This window comes from Triturus cristatus, chromosome 1_2, assembly GCF_964204655.1.
Source record: "Triturus cristatus chromosome 1_2, aTriCri1.1, whole genome shotgun sequence".
NCBI lineage: Eukaryota > Metazoa > Chordata > Amphibia > Caudata > Salamandridae > Triturus > Triturus cristatus.
The window spans coordinates 539465182-539481294 of NC_140580.1; the positions used below are offsets into that span (position 1 = coordinate 539465182).

At 50.8% G+C, this 16113-nt stretch overlaps 1 protein-coding gene across 5 annotated transcripts in view; it reads right to left on the minus strand.

Moving 5' to 3' along the window:
* The window catches only part of ZFYVE27 (zinc finger FYVE-type containing 27), a 291267-nt gene that overhangs the window by 225292 nt on the left and 49862 nt on the right, over positions 1-16113 (minus strand). For all 5 annotated transcript variants that reach the window (XM_085606361.1, XM_085606351.1, XM_085606358.1 and 2 more), the window contains exon 4: positions 7810-7996. In XM_085606361.1, the coding sequence (XP_085462487.1) occupies positions 7810-7996 (187 nt within the window). The remainder of the gene's footprint in view (positions 1-7809; positions 7997-16113) is intronic.

Sequence of the window (16113 nt, forward strand, 5' to 3'; positions counted from 1 at the left end):
AAATATAGTGCCCTCACACACCCTTTCGAGTGTCCTGCTTCATCATGGGGCGTTGCTCCTCGTGGGGGTGGCGCTGCAGTCCCCCACGGGCCCCGCAAGAGGGCTCTTTGTCGGAGATCTTTTGTTAGAGACGCCGCAGTTGTGCATGGGGGTGTGTGGGCCTATCTTTGAGGAAAGTGAGTGGTGCGTTAAAACTACTAGATAGAGTCCAAGACCTTTATTCACGGCTCTGACTAGTAAAGGTTAAAAATGATCCTGGAACTCCTCTTTGAAAAAAGATATTGAGGGCAGGTATAAAATTAACTGCTGCTCTCAGGATGATGAGTGGAAGTCCTACTAATATGGGGTCAACATGTTTCGCGCTTCAGTGTAGGTCCATAAGGGATCCAATAGCGCTTCGTCAGGACCAAATATAAAGTGAATGAAACAAATGTGAATTCTTGAGACAGGTTCCAGTGAAGTGCAGTGCTGTGAACCTATAGTACCTTAATAGTAAGGGGATACAGCGTCCTTGCGCTGGTAGGTGCTCCTTCTTTTAGGAAACCTAAACCCAACCTGGTAAGGTAAAAACAAGGACAAACACACACATGGACAGAAGGGAGGAAAGAAAAACACGGCATCTATTGTAATCATTATTCATTACATGTTGTGATTACACTGCAAAATAGCACAACAGGTGTTCATTCACAACACGCATGCTTCAATAGTTCACATGCAGGTAGAATGACCTCATGCCGAAAAAAATCTAAAACAAGGTGCAGGAGACCGCTACGGTGGGGTGCATGTGATGTTTTGTTTAGCCAATCTACAGAGATCATGTGCCATACAAAAAACATCCGGAAAGGAGGCCAGCAGCCTGTGTAAAAACAACTCTATGATAACACCGTGTGCATATTTCAAATGCTATCAGAGGAATTGAAGGAAGGAAAATACAATTCTCTAATAGAGCATATCATGAGCACAATGAAATTCATGAGAACAAGTATAGCATACCCTTAGAGTGTAGGGAATGGGCTCCATCAGCGTCTCGGAAGTGGCAGACAGAGAAACTAACAAAAGGAGATGTAAAATAAGTCTACCTGGTATCGGTCAGTTAAAAAGGGAGAACGCTCACCTCTTCGTAGCGAGTAAATACTCACGAGTGCTAGTTCGTCCCGGGTGTGGCAACCTACCCCTCCTCCGTACAGCGCCGGGATTGATAAAGGGGGTGAGAGGAAATGCCTTTTAAATATGTTCCTCAAAGACGCTGAATTCGAGACCGGGGCGGTTCTGAGACGCCGGAGATTGGCGTGGTGACGTTACGTGTGTGGTAGTCATGGCAATCACAAAAGTTCATTGACGCCGAAAGATGACGTGGAGACGTTTTGTGTAGTGTTGCCATGGCGCTCACGGGAGTCTATGACGCGTTGAAGTCAGAGCTCTTGTAGATATTTTGTCTCGTGTTAACAAGAGGACCTTCAATAAAGTTAACAGGAAAAATAACATGGTAGGGAAAAAGACGATAGACAGAGTGTCTCGCAAGTGTCCTTCCTAATTTGCGCTAAGATGATGTTAGTGGTGGATATTACGCGCCAGAGGTTGGCGCGGTGACGCTTATGTATGTATCTAGATGACTAATATTTAGAAAGGAAGCGGTGGGAGCGGTGGCCATATTAACAGGGTAGTTTCACACCAGGATCATAGTGTCTAAAGATGGTGTCTACGCTGAAGCGCACGCTAGTGAAGTGGCGTGCAGCGTGGAATCCTAACCTTGCAGTCTATTTCCAAAACATTAAATTTATTTCATTTGAGGGTTAGCTTTGCTGCCTAAAGTCAAATCCTATGTTTCTTGGTCACTGGAGAAATGCAATTACAAGTTTAAAGATGAGTCTGGTCAGCAGGATTCATCCAAAGATAACATGAGAGAACCATGCTGAACAAAACCATTGCCACATCATAGTCAACATTCAAATGCCAGCATCATCTACTCAACAGCCATTTTTAAGGCCCATAGGGCAACAGGCAAAAAAACATGATCCATGCCAAAAGCGGTTCTGAAATGTACTTATAATAAAGAAATAAAAATAAAAAACAGTACGTGGGGTGAAGGACGAGAGTCTTTAGGTGGGATGAAGGAACAGAGTCTATGTTTTGTGCGATTTAAGTCAACCTCTGTTTGTTTGAGTCAACACCGGACCAGCATACTTGAACAACAGACTCAACTTCTACACCCCCACCCGCCAGCTCCGCTCAGCAAACCTCGCCCTCGCGGCCGTCCCCCGCATCCAACGAAAGAACACCGGTGGCAGATCATTCTCCTACCTCGCCGCCAAGACCTGGAACACTGTCCCCACCCACGGCAGACCCAGGACCTGCTCACCTTCAGAAGACATCTCAAGACCTGGCTCTTCAAACAGTAGAGGTTCCCCCCTCCCTTCAGCGCCTTGAGACCCTCACAGGTAAGTAGTGCGCTTTACAAACTCCTTGATTGATTGATTGAACTGGGAAGGGTGGTGACGCCGAAGCATAAAGTGCTTAGGTGCGCAATTATGACCCAGTGCATTTGTTTGCCCACAAGTGCAACTGATGTATGATGCTTTTACTGTGGATAAGTGTGGGCTATCTAGGGTGTACAATCACTGGGGTGGTAGTGGTTCCTGTGGCCTTCCAGGTTACCTCTTTATAGGTTCTAGGAAAGCTCATCTCATCATGAATAAATTGCCCTGCAAAACTGGCACTTTTCCTCATTGGAAGAGCTTGGAGAGAGGATGATGGTTTATGTGCATGGCACATTTGTATTTTGTCCCTGCACATAGGTAGCAATAGGATCAAATACCTGCCCACACGCATACATGAAGTGTCAATGTTGGTCCAGCAACCATCCTGGATTCCACCGGCACTGCTCAGACTGTCCTGCTATGCGGTCAATAGCACCTGATGCCATTAATGGTCTTGGAAAATATGCAGCAACAGTACTGGTCGGTCCACTAGTTAGGAACCTAGGTCCATAGCTATATAAAAAGTGGTTCAACCACAATACTTTTTCATATTTCGAAAATGGTAGGACAGTTGACCTCATACATGCACATTCATATGAGGGTCAAATGTGCGTGGGACCACCTTTAAAAAGCCCCAACTGGTAATGCACGTATGAGATAAACTAAGTGTTTTCTGAAAATTTTAGAGATTAGTCAAAAATTAGCCAGGTGAACCATTTCTGTTTCATAAACGAATGGAAACACGTTTGTCAAGAACCCCAAGTCGTCACGCCATTGGACTACGCAGGACTGTGTGCAACAGGACAAGGGCAGATGTAGGTCCAATGCTCACACCAGTGTTTCATGCTTTATTGGCCTCTCATGACTGGTCACTTAAAGTTAGCTCCCTGAGCTGGGTGTGGCATTGCCGTGGCTCTCATACTCATCCACAGCAAGAGTGGCTGCAACCAGCATGTCAAGGGTGATCGATGTAAGTTAAAGAGCAATGGGTAGACCAGCTGGATGCCCCGAGACCTATGGTTACCATGGGCTAGCACAAAGCTCTTCACCTTCCTCCTGGAAAAATTCAGTGCACCCTTCATAATCCTTAGCCATGCATTAAACAACGCCGGCCTTAACATCCATCATGTGTTCTGATATCAGCTTTGTTAGTGGCATGCTGTGTGTTCCCTCGTTATGGCTTTGCAGCAGGAAGCAAGTCACAAGTGATCGATTGCGATTCATGAATTTCACCAGCTACATCCGCATTACCAGTCACGAATTGCAAGCATGTGACATCCACAACATCCCCTGTGAGTTACCTGCAGCGGAACTTTTACTTTGAAGCAACATTAGATGTTTCACAACACCTTTAAGGAGTGTCTAACTGGCAGGCTCGCATTTCAATGGGGGCAGGTGAGTCTTTGTGAGATACCGCGACGCGGGTCATGATTGGGAAGGTGTAATATCCCTAAGCATAGCAGTAACTGTCACACCCAAACAGGCTAGTAGGGACGAGCTGACACAAAATGAATTACAAACTGATACACTCTGGGAAAACCACAAGTGTAATAATACATGTGTGTCCTCTGCAGAAGTCGGGCACACCAAAGGAAGTGGCCACCTGTGAAGCACTCCGACTTGGGCTTTGATTCAGTCCCTATGCATATGCATTTATCCAAAATGCATTGTATTGCAAAGCCTGATACACGTCACTTCTTTTCAATGCCAGATGGGCCATCACTGTGAGGGAATGACATTATTTTGTCTTACTAACTCCATTTGTCTGCTGCAGCAAAGACGGCTATGCGATATCCACTGCCCTATCATATGCACTCGTAAGTCTAGAGTCCAGCGGATCACAAACAAAGTCAACAACTCGGAGGTCAGTTTCACCTACTGGCAAGCTGACCCTCTCATTGAAGATGCCCTTTTCACAGAAGGTAATAGAAGAATAATTTGTCAGGCATGCTTCAAAGGTCGAGGAAGACTAGAGAGCTTGCCACTGCTGTGACTTCTGCCCCATCTTCTACGTCGCTGCAAAGTAAGCTGCATCCAGATATCAAAATGTAACGAGCATTGGCGAAGAAAACAGGTCTTGCTAGTTGTTTTTTAAAAGCAATGACATTCACATGTTTGTGCCCTTCAAAAGCTACAGTCAGCACTTTCTTGATGCAGGGTGCTCTGCCTTAAGCCATTACTATAGATCCCATAGGCATTAGGCGCCCTTTTTTCATGAAACTGCCACCTCAGCGCAGGTTTAACATACACATAATGCAGAAGGGAAGGGAGATTTAATTATGATCGGCTACGATGGTTATTAGCTTAGGCATGGCAGATAAGGTATGGGAGGTATATTGTAGGTAAGTAGGTTTGGAATGCAGGTTTTGTAATACTCTGGTTACAACAGCTTAAGTGACAACAATAAAGTACAGTAGGTATGGGCGATTAGTTATGGTAGGTTAAGTATGTTAGATATGGTAGATCGGTATGCAGAGTAGCACGATCACTTGTCCACAGTCACAGGTTGTACAAAAATGGCCAGGCCAATGAACACACGAAGCGATGCAAACCCCACTAGGCAGACTCATCCTTTAATCTTTTCTAGGTCGGCAAACAGGGTCTGACCCATATTGCGCAATAACAGCAACTGGCATGATTAAGTTAAGGACAGGACAACAAGTCCCCAGCAGCCACTCACTCTCCGGGTGCTTGGGAAGGACACGTACCCCGGGGAGCAGCAATCTCGAACAATCCACCCAGGGGAGATTTGGACCACTCCTCGTGGTCTTCGGATCGGTGCTGGACGTTGTCTCTGAATCAGAGTGTCAGTAGGTGCACAGGACAGCCTTGCTGCGAGCCCAGTGCAGAGTACTTGTTTGGTCCTGAGAAGTACCGACTATCGCATTAAATATTTTGAAGGAATGCTGGGAAGCACAGGTTACTCTCTCTTTCAAATGAAAGAAGTGCAGGTACTCAGTATGGGCACTACCTGTCCATTTTCAAGCACTGCCTCTCTGGGATCTTGGTGGATCTTCGAGGACTGGTGATCGGCGGAGAGGAGTCACGCTCACTTAATCTGAACAAACTTACTTTTCATCCACAAACTTCCTAAAGTATTGGTTCATGACATTAACAGAGGAGTAGACGGCAGAGTTGGACTGGGACAGAAAGTAGGCCCGAGCACCAAAATAAAAGTGACCATCACTACTGAATTAGATAGTTAAAAAGAATAGGCTCATGTTGCAAATTGGGGCAGTTTTGAACTTGTAAAGACACGCTATACAAGTGTTGTTTCGAGGTTATGCAGATTGCAGGAATTTGAGCTTGCTAAAGGCAATGTTTGTTTCTGCACTTCTAATCCAGTGCACTGAGCTGCCTGTTGCTAAATTAATAGCGGTCTTGGCCTTTTTTCAACTGCAGGAATACAGGACAATGACAATTCAAATTGGTCTCGTCCTACTCCTCGGTACTCAAGGATACTCCAACATTCAGAGTTTTAAAGGTGATAAATCTCTTGCAATTGTGGCTTCAAATGGACAGCTCCCCAGGGTACTTTTTGTGACAAATATAACAAAGCAATTTGCAAGGAGCCACCTCAAATCTTGAAGGTTCTCGCCTCACCCCACTTTTCGTGTCATTTGTTTATGGCAAATTTAACAACGTAAAAAAAAAAAAATTCATAAAAGACTGATTGGTTCCGCAAATTAATTTTCTTGTATTGTCCAGTCTAAGAAGTTTTCGATGGCAAATTTAATTTCAATGTATGTAAAATGAACGTAAGCTTTAATCAGTGAAGCACGTGACACAGCAGCGTAAAGATGCATTTGTTTTAGAACCAAGAAAGTGATTTCCAGTGTATGTATGGTGTGATAATAGCGCAGTCTCACTAACTTACAACGTCACTGACTCACCCAGATTGTTTGGAATATGTTTTTTTTTTTGGCCATTTCACTAACTTGTAAGGGACTCCAGAAGCCTTTAAGTTCTCAGACGTAAGTAGCCAAAAGACAGGGCCATAGGGGAGCACTACTGGGTTGGTGGATCAGTGGACCAATGTATCCACTATCTACTCTAGGAAGCTGGGTTTAAGCTCATGGTCACAGGTTCAGATCTTGGGAGGTCTACTCAGCCTTTCATCTTTCCGAGATCAATAAACGGTCTACAGTTGATCTGGAAAACAAACGTCTGTTATTTTGGTGCCAAAAGAGTATGTGGCATTACAAATTCACATGGTATGCTATGTTACTAGTGAAGCAAGGCCGTGAACTAAAACTCGTGGCATGGATGGAATGTTGCTGGCAGTCATGGAGAATCACTGGGAAACACATCTTTAAATCTTCTGCAGAGAGCTTTGTGCATATAGCAAGTTCCTTAGTATACTAGCAGGGAGACACCTCCGGCGATTAATACACATGGGTGGAGACATCTAAGAGTGGTCAAATCACATCTTGACTTATCATAAAATAGCAAAAAGGGGTAATGTGGCTGTTCCAAAGCACACCTTGTAAGTATGTAGGTTAGATTTGTATTATATGTAGAAAGGCCAGTGGTTAATTATTATGTTGCAGACAGCCTTGTGTTGCCTACAGGTCACAAGTTACAATTCTTTGCAATATAGCGTAGTGATACACACAATAATAGTGAAAGGTGATTTTTGCCTATCATTTACTTATTAGTGAATAGGCACTGAAACTAGGAACCTCTTCCAAACAACGTTTCATAGAAGTGACTTAATTGCACATTATGACTGAAGTTTTGGCTTTAATGCATTTCTCTTTTGTCTAAATGCTACCAATAATTATATAGGATTTTCTTTCTGCATCTGTTAAGTCTGAAGGCATCCATGTGTGCAGGTAAGAATTCAAAATATTAATTGCGGAGGTGTACAGTTTGCACACTGTTAAAAAGGTTTAATGCTGGAAGGTAAGAGTCAGTCACTATTTCAGGATTTTAAATATCTAAGACAACACTTTCACCACAACTGCTTTATTAACCTTATTGCTTTTCACCAAATTCTTCATCAAAAATAGCGTTAAATTCTGGCATTTGCCCTTCTTTTTCCCCAACATTTTCTTGGGGGAGGAGAGTAAGAAGGGAAATCTCCCTCCCCCCCACACCCAAAAACCTCCTTATGTAAGTTGGGCTTGTTCACTACTAAGTCAAATTTACCCCCAACTTTTACACCAAACTACTTTAAAAAGTCACCAGCCGCCATTGAATGAATAAAAGCCAACATTTTATACAGTGGTCTTAAAGTTACACAAGTACTGACGAGGGCCAAAAGAACACGACTGTTTCAGCACCACAATATTCACTTTGTGATACTTTGTGATACTTTAAAAATACTTACAAACTTTTGAATTCAGCTACAGCTTCCTGGCGGGAGAGTTTAACTTTCTGTAGATCCTCTCGGCGAACGCTGTGATATTTCCTCCGGGCCTGAGCTTGTTCAGAGAGCGGGGTCTGCGAGATCTCTTGCAGGTATCCCAACAGCGCAGGCACAGAGATGAACAGGGTACCCGTAGTGAACCATGCAACTGCAATCATCACTTGGACAGTTAGTCAATTCTGAACAAACTATTTATAACATATAAACACCGTGGAACATTTTAACAAATTCCCAATTTCCCCAACTAAAAAAGGCAGTGGGCTAAGGGTTGAAAGGATGAGATGACAAAGGTTCGGGATAGGGAATTCACACGAGGAGCAGGGTCTGTGGTAATTTGCATTAGTTGGGCCTCTAGGGCTGACTTAGGGTTTGGCGGACAGCTATTCCATTTGCAACGAGAGTACCCTTTCTGTCATACTCTAGACCTGCCCACCCACTTTTGAGTCAGGAGGACTGCAGGTTTAATATCAACAGAACAAAATATACTTCACTGGTGTAAAACTTTTTTCCAAGGCCCAATGGAGTAGGTGCCATTGGAGATAAGCCATAAGGACATCCGCCCTATTTAGAGTAGATAGTTGGATTTTTCTTTTTTTTTTTTTTACTGTCCAACAGTGCAAGGTTTATCCTGGTGGTGAGGGACAGTAAAAAAAAGAAAAGTGCCCCCACCATCACTGTAGCTGAGGAGGGGGGCCAGGGGGGGTGTCATTTGTTTTTTTTCCTTCAAATACAAACTCCTACTTTAGGTGTTTGTATTTGAAAAGAAAAAACAACAACATAGGAAACAGTTGACAGCCACCGGTCATGTTTGCCAATATTAAGTGTATCCTAATTACGATCCCTCCGCATAGTTGGCAAGGGGAGTGTAGTGTAGTTTCTATATCCCTGATAGGCTCTGCGCATTGGAGTAATATACACTATAGATTTGACATAGGACTGAGGTCAGTATGTCTCTATCGAGTACATTAAACTTAATTACTTGTGTGTGCCAGCTAACTCAGAGGTCACTAGAAACTTCTCGAATAAACAAGAAGGGATTAGTTTCTGACAACAGCATAAACATGACAACTTTGTTTCCCTTAGAATCGGAACAATCTCAGAATCGTGGAAACAATAGATAACAGTTTCACCCAGTCAATTGTGCATGCTTCGTTTCTACAGAGTTGCATAGAAATAGAGAGACGGGCGTTTCAATAAAAAGGGTTTATTGAACAGTCTTATTTCTCAGGCAAGAGATATGAACTGCTACAATCGTAAGACAGGCTGCGAAGTACAATATGTACAGAGTTAGCAGTAAGATAAAATAATACTGCAATAGGATGGTGTGTAGCTATGACATATATTCATAAAATACATACATAAATAAATAACACAGGCTAAAATGTGAATACTCATCTGATGCTTCAAAAATGTTCTACCCCAGTGTACCTAACCTAAGTGTAGTACAAGGTAAGAAGTAGGTGCTGTTTTTTATGTTTAAAACGTTTTTATTGAGACAAAACAAACCATGGGGGAGGGGGACAGGAGGCAGGATACGTGGAATACAGTCAAAGAAGAAGGGATGCATCTCCAGAGGGTTGGCAATAGGTGAAGCGTTGGCTCAGAGGGAAGAACACAGTAAATGAACGCTAGAATTACAAGCTGTGGAATCCCACGCGCGTATCCGACACCCAAAAGCAGAGCAATAAAACCCCCCCCAATCAACCCCTCAACAGAACACAGTCCCCCCCCTCCCATCCCCCATCCTCCCAGTACAAAAACAACAACACTCCCCCCTCCCCCCGTCCTATGGTCCCGCAGCAAAGTAGCCCTAACCAGGAAGCCCCGCACAGCCCCCCCCCCCCCCGCCGGGGGTCCCCATCTCACATGTAAGCTAGTCCGCCGGGGTCACCGGCGGCCGCAGCCTGAGAAGCCTAAGATACCTCGGGCAGGTGAGCTCCCGGAATTCAGTGGACAGCAGCGCTAGAAAGGGTTGCCATAGCTCCTCAAATTGGTCTATCTCCCCCGCAACCGTAAGCGACAGCTTCTCCATCCCCAGCACATGCCAGAGTCTGTGCAACCAACCGGTGATGGAGGGGGCGGTGGATGTGCGCCAGTGGATCAGAATGTTCTGAACCGCAGACCCCAGCGCTATCGCAATCTGCCTACCCCTGCGGGACTTCAGTGGGTACATTAGGTCATTGGGGAGGCCCAGCAGGACATACGCCGGGAGGCGCGGCAGCTCTATGCCAAAGTGCTCATCCACCTCGTCCAGAACTTCCTTCCAGTAGGCGGTCAGCACTGGGCAATCCCATAGGATGTGTGTAAGGGTACCTTCCTGCCCGCAGCTCCGCCAGCACCCCTTGTCAGTGTGTCTATGCATTTCATACAGTCTCTCCGGGGTGTAGTACCAGTATGTGGACACTTTAGTGAAGGTTTCCGTAAGGCCCGTGTGGTATGCAGAGTGCCGCGCCCGATACGCAATTTTGTCCCATTCCTTGTGGCTGAGTGTCCTACCCAATTCCCTGTGCCAACGCTCCCTCCCCGGATTGTAGTAGTGAAACGGCGGGGGTTGTAGGTGTTTGTACAGATCAGTGATCAGTTTAGCGTCGGAGGTCCGAGTAGCCAACCACCGCTCATACGGTGTAATTGGACGGGCAGCGGCGGCACGCACCTGAGGCTGGAGGGCCCAATGCCGAACTTGCATGTAGCGCAATCTGTCCAGCTCCGTCAGGCCGAACTCCTGGCGGAGTTGCTGAAAAGGAACCACTCCTTCCGGGCCATAGATCTGGAAGAGTGCCCTGCAGCCCGCCTGCACCCAGTGGGAGAAAACCCCCGGCTCCATCCCAGGGGAGAAGTCCGGGTTGCCCGCAATGGGCGTGAGCGGCGAAGGGAAGGTGGTAAGGCCCCGGGCCTCACAGACCGCGTCCCACACACGCAGGGGGACCCGCGTAACAAAGGAAGCGTAAAGATTAGCGGGGCGGTGCGCGCGGCGCAGGAATGGAACCTCTTGTAAGGTGCGGCCCGCCACTGCCTGGTCTTGGAAGAGCCAATGTTTGTCGGACTCCCACCTGCTCCACTCCACCAGATAGCGGAGCTGTGCCGCCTGAAAGTACTTACGGAGGTCCGGAATGCCGAGACCCCCCGCTTCCGGAGCAAGCGTGGAGAGGACCCTCTTCATGCGTGGCCTGCGGCCCTGCCAGACAAAGCGGGAGATGTCAGCCTGCATTTGTCGTATCCAGCCCACCGGGGGTTGGAGTGGAAGGGCCCGGAAAAGATATAGTATCTGGGGCAGCACCGTCATTTTGACCGCCGCGATTCGCCCCAGCCAGGACAGCAGGCCCTTGTTCCAGCGGCCAAGCTCGTCCTTGATCTTCCTGCTGAGGGAGGCATAATTGGCCGTAACCATCTCCGACAGTGTAGGCGCCAGCAGAATCCCCAGATACGGCACCGTGGACGAGGACCACTGCATGGGGAAGAGCCGTTGAAGATCCCTCCTGGTTTCCGCAGCCAGGGACACGTCCAGTGCCATCGACTTGCTCATATTCATTTTGAAGCCGGCCACCCCCGCGAAGGCGTCCAACTCTCGGAGGCAAGTAGGCAGCGACCTCCTAGGGTCGTCCAAAGTCAGCAGGACATCGTCCGCATAGAGACTGACGGTGTGGACGTACTGGCCCATCCGGACCCCGACAGCATCCGGATTGTCACGAATCCTCTGAGCAAACGGCTCCATGTAGAGGGCAAACAGGAGCGGCGAGAGAGGGCAGCCCTGCCGCGTGCCGCGCTCGATGGCAAAGCTACCAGAGCTACACCCGTTTACCCGCACCGACGCTGAAGGATGCTTATAGCAATTAAATACCATGGTGCGGAACTTATCGCCGATTCCCAGTTTCTTAAGGACCCGCTCAAGATACGGCCAGTGAACTCTGTCGAAGGCCTTCTCTGCATCAACGGACAACAACATCCGCTCCCCCGAGATCCTTGAGGCCTTCTCCAGAACATGTGTCACCCTCTTGGTGTTGTCAACCGTCTGTCTACCGGGCACAAAACCAGCCTGGTCCGCCTCCACCAGGTCGGGGAGGTGTGGACCCAGCCTGGCTGCGAGAATCCCCGTGTACAACTTGAGGTCGACATTTAGGAGAGAGATGGGCCGGTATGAGCCGCAAAGGGCCCGGTCCTTCCCAGGCTTCGGGATTACCGCGACCGTCGCCCTCAGGAGATCCGGAGGGATGGCTCCCGGTGCGGAGAAAGAGTTAAACAGCCGCGTAAGGACAGGGGCCACGGCCGTGCAAAAAGTCTTGTAGAATAGCGACGTGAACCCGTCCGGGCCCGGGGCCTTGCCATGTTTCAGCCGCGCAATAGCTGAAATCACTTCCTCCACATGGATGTCCCGCTCCAGGTGGTCAGCCTGAGCCGGGTCCAGTACCGGGAGGGTCACCGACTCCAAATAGCTATCGGTCTCCCGTGGCGGGGAGGGCTCCTCAGCATACAGCGCCTCGTAGAAGCCGCGGAAAGACTCCGCTACCTCCGCGTCCCCGGAGACAACCCCCCCGTCCGCGCCCACCAATTCTTTCACGACGCTGCGCTGTTGCGCGACCCGGAGCCGGTGTGCTAGGAGCTTGCCACATCTGTCCCCCCCAGTGTAGTAGGCATGTTTCAAACGTAAGGCGGCGTACTCCGCCCTATCAAGATCCAGAGCCGAGAGGAGCTTCCTCGCTGCCTTCAACTGCCTCCAGACCCTCGGCGCTCCCGTACGGCGGTGGACCTGCTCAAGCTCCCGAACTTGAGCCGTCAACTCATCCCTCTTCCGTTGTCGCTCCTTATTCTCGGCTGCAGAGATAGAGATGAATTCCCCCCGTAGGACGGCCTTCAATGCCGCCCACTGTGTCGCCTGCGAGGTGTCAGTGTTGCTATTGTGAGTGAGATAGTCCTGTATGACCTCCCCGATGCGTTGCACCACCGATTTTTTGTGTAGAAGTGTGTCCCGGAGGCGCCACACCCCCCGAGAGGGGGAGGCCGCCGGCCACTGGAAAACGCCGATAACTGGAGAGTGGTCAGACAGGGTCAGGACCCCGATGTCCGCCGCCGTGGCAGCGGCACGCATCGGTCCACTCACCAGGAGGTAGTCCAGCCGTGAGTAAGTGCGGTGTGCGTGCGAGAAGAAAGAGTAGTCCCTATCCGTGGGGTGCAGGGAGCGCCAGAGATCATGCAAGTCCATGTCCGCAATTCGGGCCTTCCCAGCCTGGGACAGTTCCCCCGTCTGCGGGAAGCGCTGCGCCGATCTGTCCATCCCAGAGTCAAAGACAATGTTGAGGTCTCCGCCCAAGATAACGTGTCGGTCCGGGGAAGCAGTGACATCCACCAGCGCGGAGTCTAGGAAGCGCTCCTGGTGCTCGTTTGGGCTATAAACGGAGCCAACCGTAAATGCTATGCCTCCCAGGCTCATGCGATACGCAAGGAGCCTCCCCTTCTGTTCAGCACACTTATGCAACACCTCCCCCCGAAAGGAGCTCGCTAGGAGAATGGCTACCCCTGCCGTCTTGTTCGCTGCCGAGGAAAAGAACTGGGTGGGGAACTTAGCAGAGCGCATCCTGTGGCAGTCTCGGGGCAATAAGTGTGTCTCCTGCAAAAGGCAAATGTCCGCCTGCGTCCCCTCCAGCAACGACAGGATCGCCCTGCGCTTCACCGGGTTATTCAGACCCTGAACATTAAGGGTCACTACCTTTAGGCCCGGCATTCCTCGCAGGGATCGGGAGCGCCATGCAACGGGTAGGGAATCAGCGGGTGGGGCGCGCGGGGCCGCAGCGCGGGACAAGCCAAGACAAAGCGGGCAAAGACAACATCGGACGGGACCTTCCCAACCCCAAAACAACCCCCTCCCCCACCCAAAACACAACCTTGGCAACTAGCCATCCCCAAACTCAAACACCCCATAGTCTCAGTCAAGCCCCAAAACGGGCAAGTCCGTAGAAAATAGCAAAGTGGACGTCCAGCCACTCACCTCCGCCCGCTCCCCCCCAACCCCCCCGCCCCGTGCCAAGCATGTTAAGAAGCTAAAGACATCTCCCCCCGGAGTGTATGTTAGGCCGTCAAGGCCACGCTAGAGGAGCCGATCGAGTCCCCGGCCGCCGCCCTCAGGGCGTCTGCCATGTCCGCCCTAATGGTAGGGGAGTCCGGGCGCCCTGCACTGGTCGCTGAGCGCCGCCTCGATGACCTCCGCCGATTCCGTCCCTCCGAGGACCTCCACGACGGCGTAGCTCCCTCTTCCTCCGCTGCCGTGAGCCCCAGGACACCACAAATGTCTTGCAAGGAGCGTAGCTGATGCAATACCCCGTTCCACCGAAAAATCAAGCGGAAGGGGTGACCCCAAGAGTACGGCGTCTCATGCTCGCGCAAAAAGTCAGTGGCAATCCTAAAGGACCTGCGTTTCTGTAGAGTTATGGCAGAGAGGTCCTGGTACAGCGCCACCGGCCGATCCCGAAAGGTCAGGGGCTGTTTCCTGCGGGCTTCAGCCATGATACGCTCCTTTAGTGGAAAGTCGGGCAGGAAAGCCAGAATGTCCGGTGGGGGTGCCGATGGCTGGCGCTGGCGGCCAACCCTATGCGCCCTGTCGATGCTGATGGGAAAGTCCGCGGCCTCCCCCAGGATTTCTCGGAACAGGGCCCGCAGATAGCCCCCCAGATCGGACCCCTCATCCGCAGTCGGCACGCCACGCACTCGGATGTTGTTCCTCCGAGATCTGTTCTCGAGGTCCTCAGAGTGGGCCTGGAGCTCCACACACTGTTCCCGGAGGCGAAGAACGTCCTGCTGGAGGTGGACTATCTCCTCCGCTCGCTGTTGGCCCTCCGTCTCCACCGCCTCCACACGCTCACCTAGGCCCTCCACCTCTCTGCGCACTTCTCGGACCTCGCTGGCCACCTCCCGCTTCAGTGTCTGGAAGTCCTCCCTGAGGGAGCTAAACAGTTCCTCCATGAAGGCCCTCGTGACGGGTGGCTCCCCTCCAGTCACATCCGCCGGAGCCCGGGAGGGCCCCGGCGAGGGCTGTGTCCTGTCCCGCAAGTGCTGGGCCCTGCCAAGCATGTCCGGCAGAGTACGGTCCCCTTTCTTCGGGCCTCCTTTCCCAGCCATCGCCAGCTCCGCAGTCGGGCCCCGATCCAGGCGCCCCAGAGATGCTCAGCCGCCGGCAAGCACTCGGGCCGGGGGATCCCCCACAAGTGAGGTCGCTGCGTCACAGGTGACAAAATGGCGGCCGAGCCCGGTCACCGTCAGCCGCAAGAGCTAGCGTGAGACAACCAAGGGGGCCGCAGCGAGGGGGTCCCAACAGCTCATCCCTCCGGTAGTCAAGACAGCAATATCGGGAGGTCGTGTGCAGCCAGCATCCAGGGCTCAGCGGAGGTCGCCACCACTGCTCCTTCGGGGACAAAATGGCGGCCGGGCGGAGCAAGCCACACCGACTAGGCCCGGCGACACCCCCGGGGCCTCCGAGGTGCCCCGCCGTGAAATAAGTTCCACCACCGGCCCCCGTTAGTCATGCACAGGGGGCCAGATGATCCGACCCCAACAAGGAGTCCGCCGTACCTCGGCTAGGGGTCAGGGCCTCCGCAGTGCCAGGTGTCGCCGTCACCAGTCCGAGTGCCGGGGCACCCGTCCCAAGCCCTCCACACCGTCGGGCCCCTTCCCGCCAGGCTCCTTCAGTCACCGTCGAGCGGCGGGCCAGATCCCCTCCAGACCGCAGCTTTCAGCACCAGGCCCAACCGAGGCGCCCGGACAGCTCTCCAATACGCTCCGCCCCTCGGGCTCACCGCCGTCGTCCCCTGATCTCAGACGAACTTTTGGGGGGGTTCCCCCGGGGCGATCCGGACCACAACAGCACCGATGTGTGCCCCTGATGTTCCGCCACGCTCCTCTCCCGCGCTGAGCCTCAGCGGGGGGAGAAAAGCATAACAAAAAGGCTTTAGCTTGGCCGGGCCGGAGGAGCTACGGGAGGAAGCGTCCGCTCACCCCGCCATCTTGGCCACGCCCCTTAGGTGCTGTTTTTTAAAGTATAGCTAGCTATAGTTTAGTTTTGCCAAGAGTTGCCAAAAGTTTCTCTAAGTTCAAGTCTGCTCCATACCTTAGAATATGCGAGGTTGGAATCTCTTTCCGGGACTCGATATCTAACACCCCGCAAGGAGAGTCAGAAACACTGGAGCTGGATTCTCTGCGAGGAGGATGACAGCGTCTGGTCAGTGCATCAGGCTGGAACTCGATCTCCTTCCGAACTTGCCGTGGCGAACAACAAGTAGG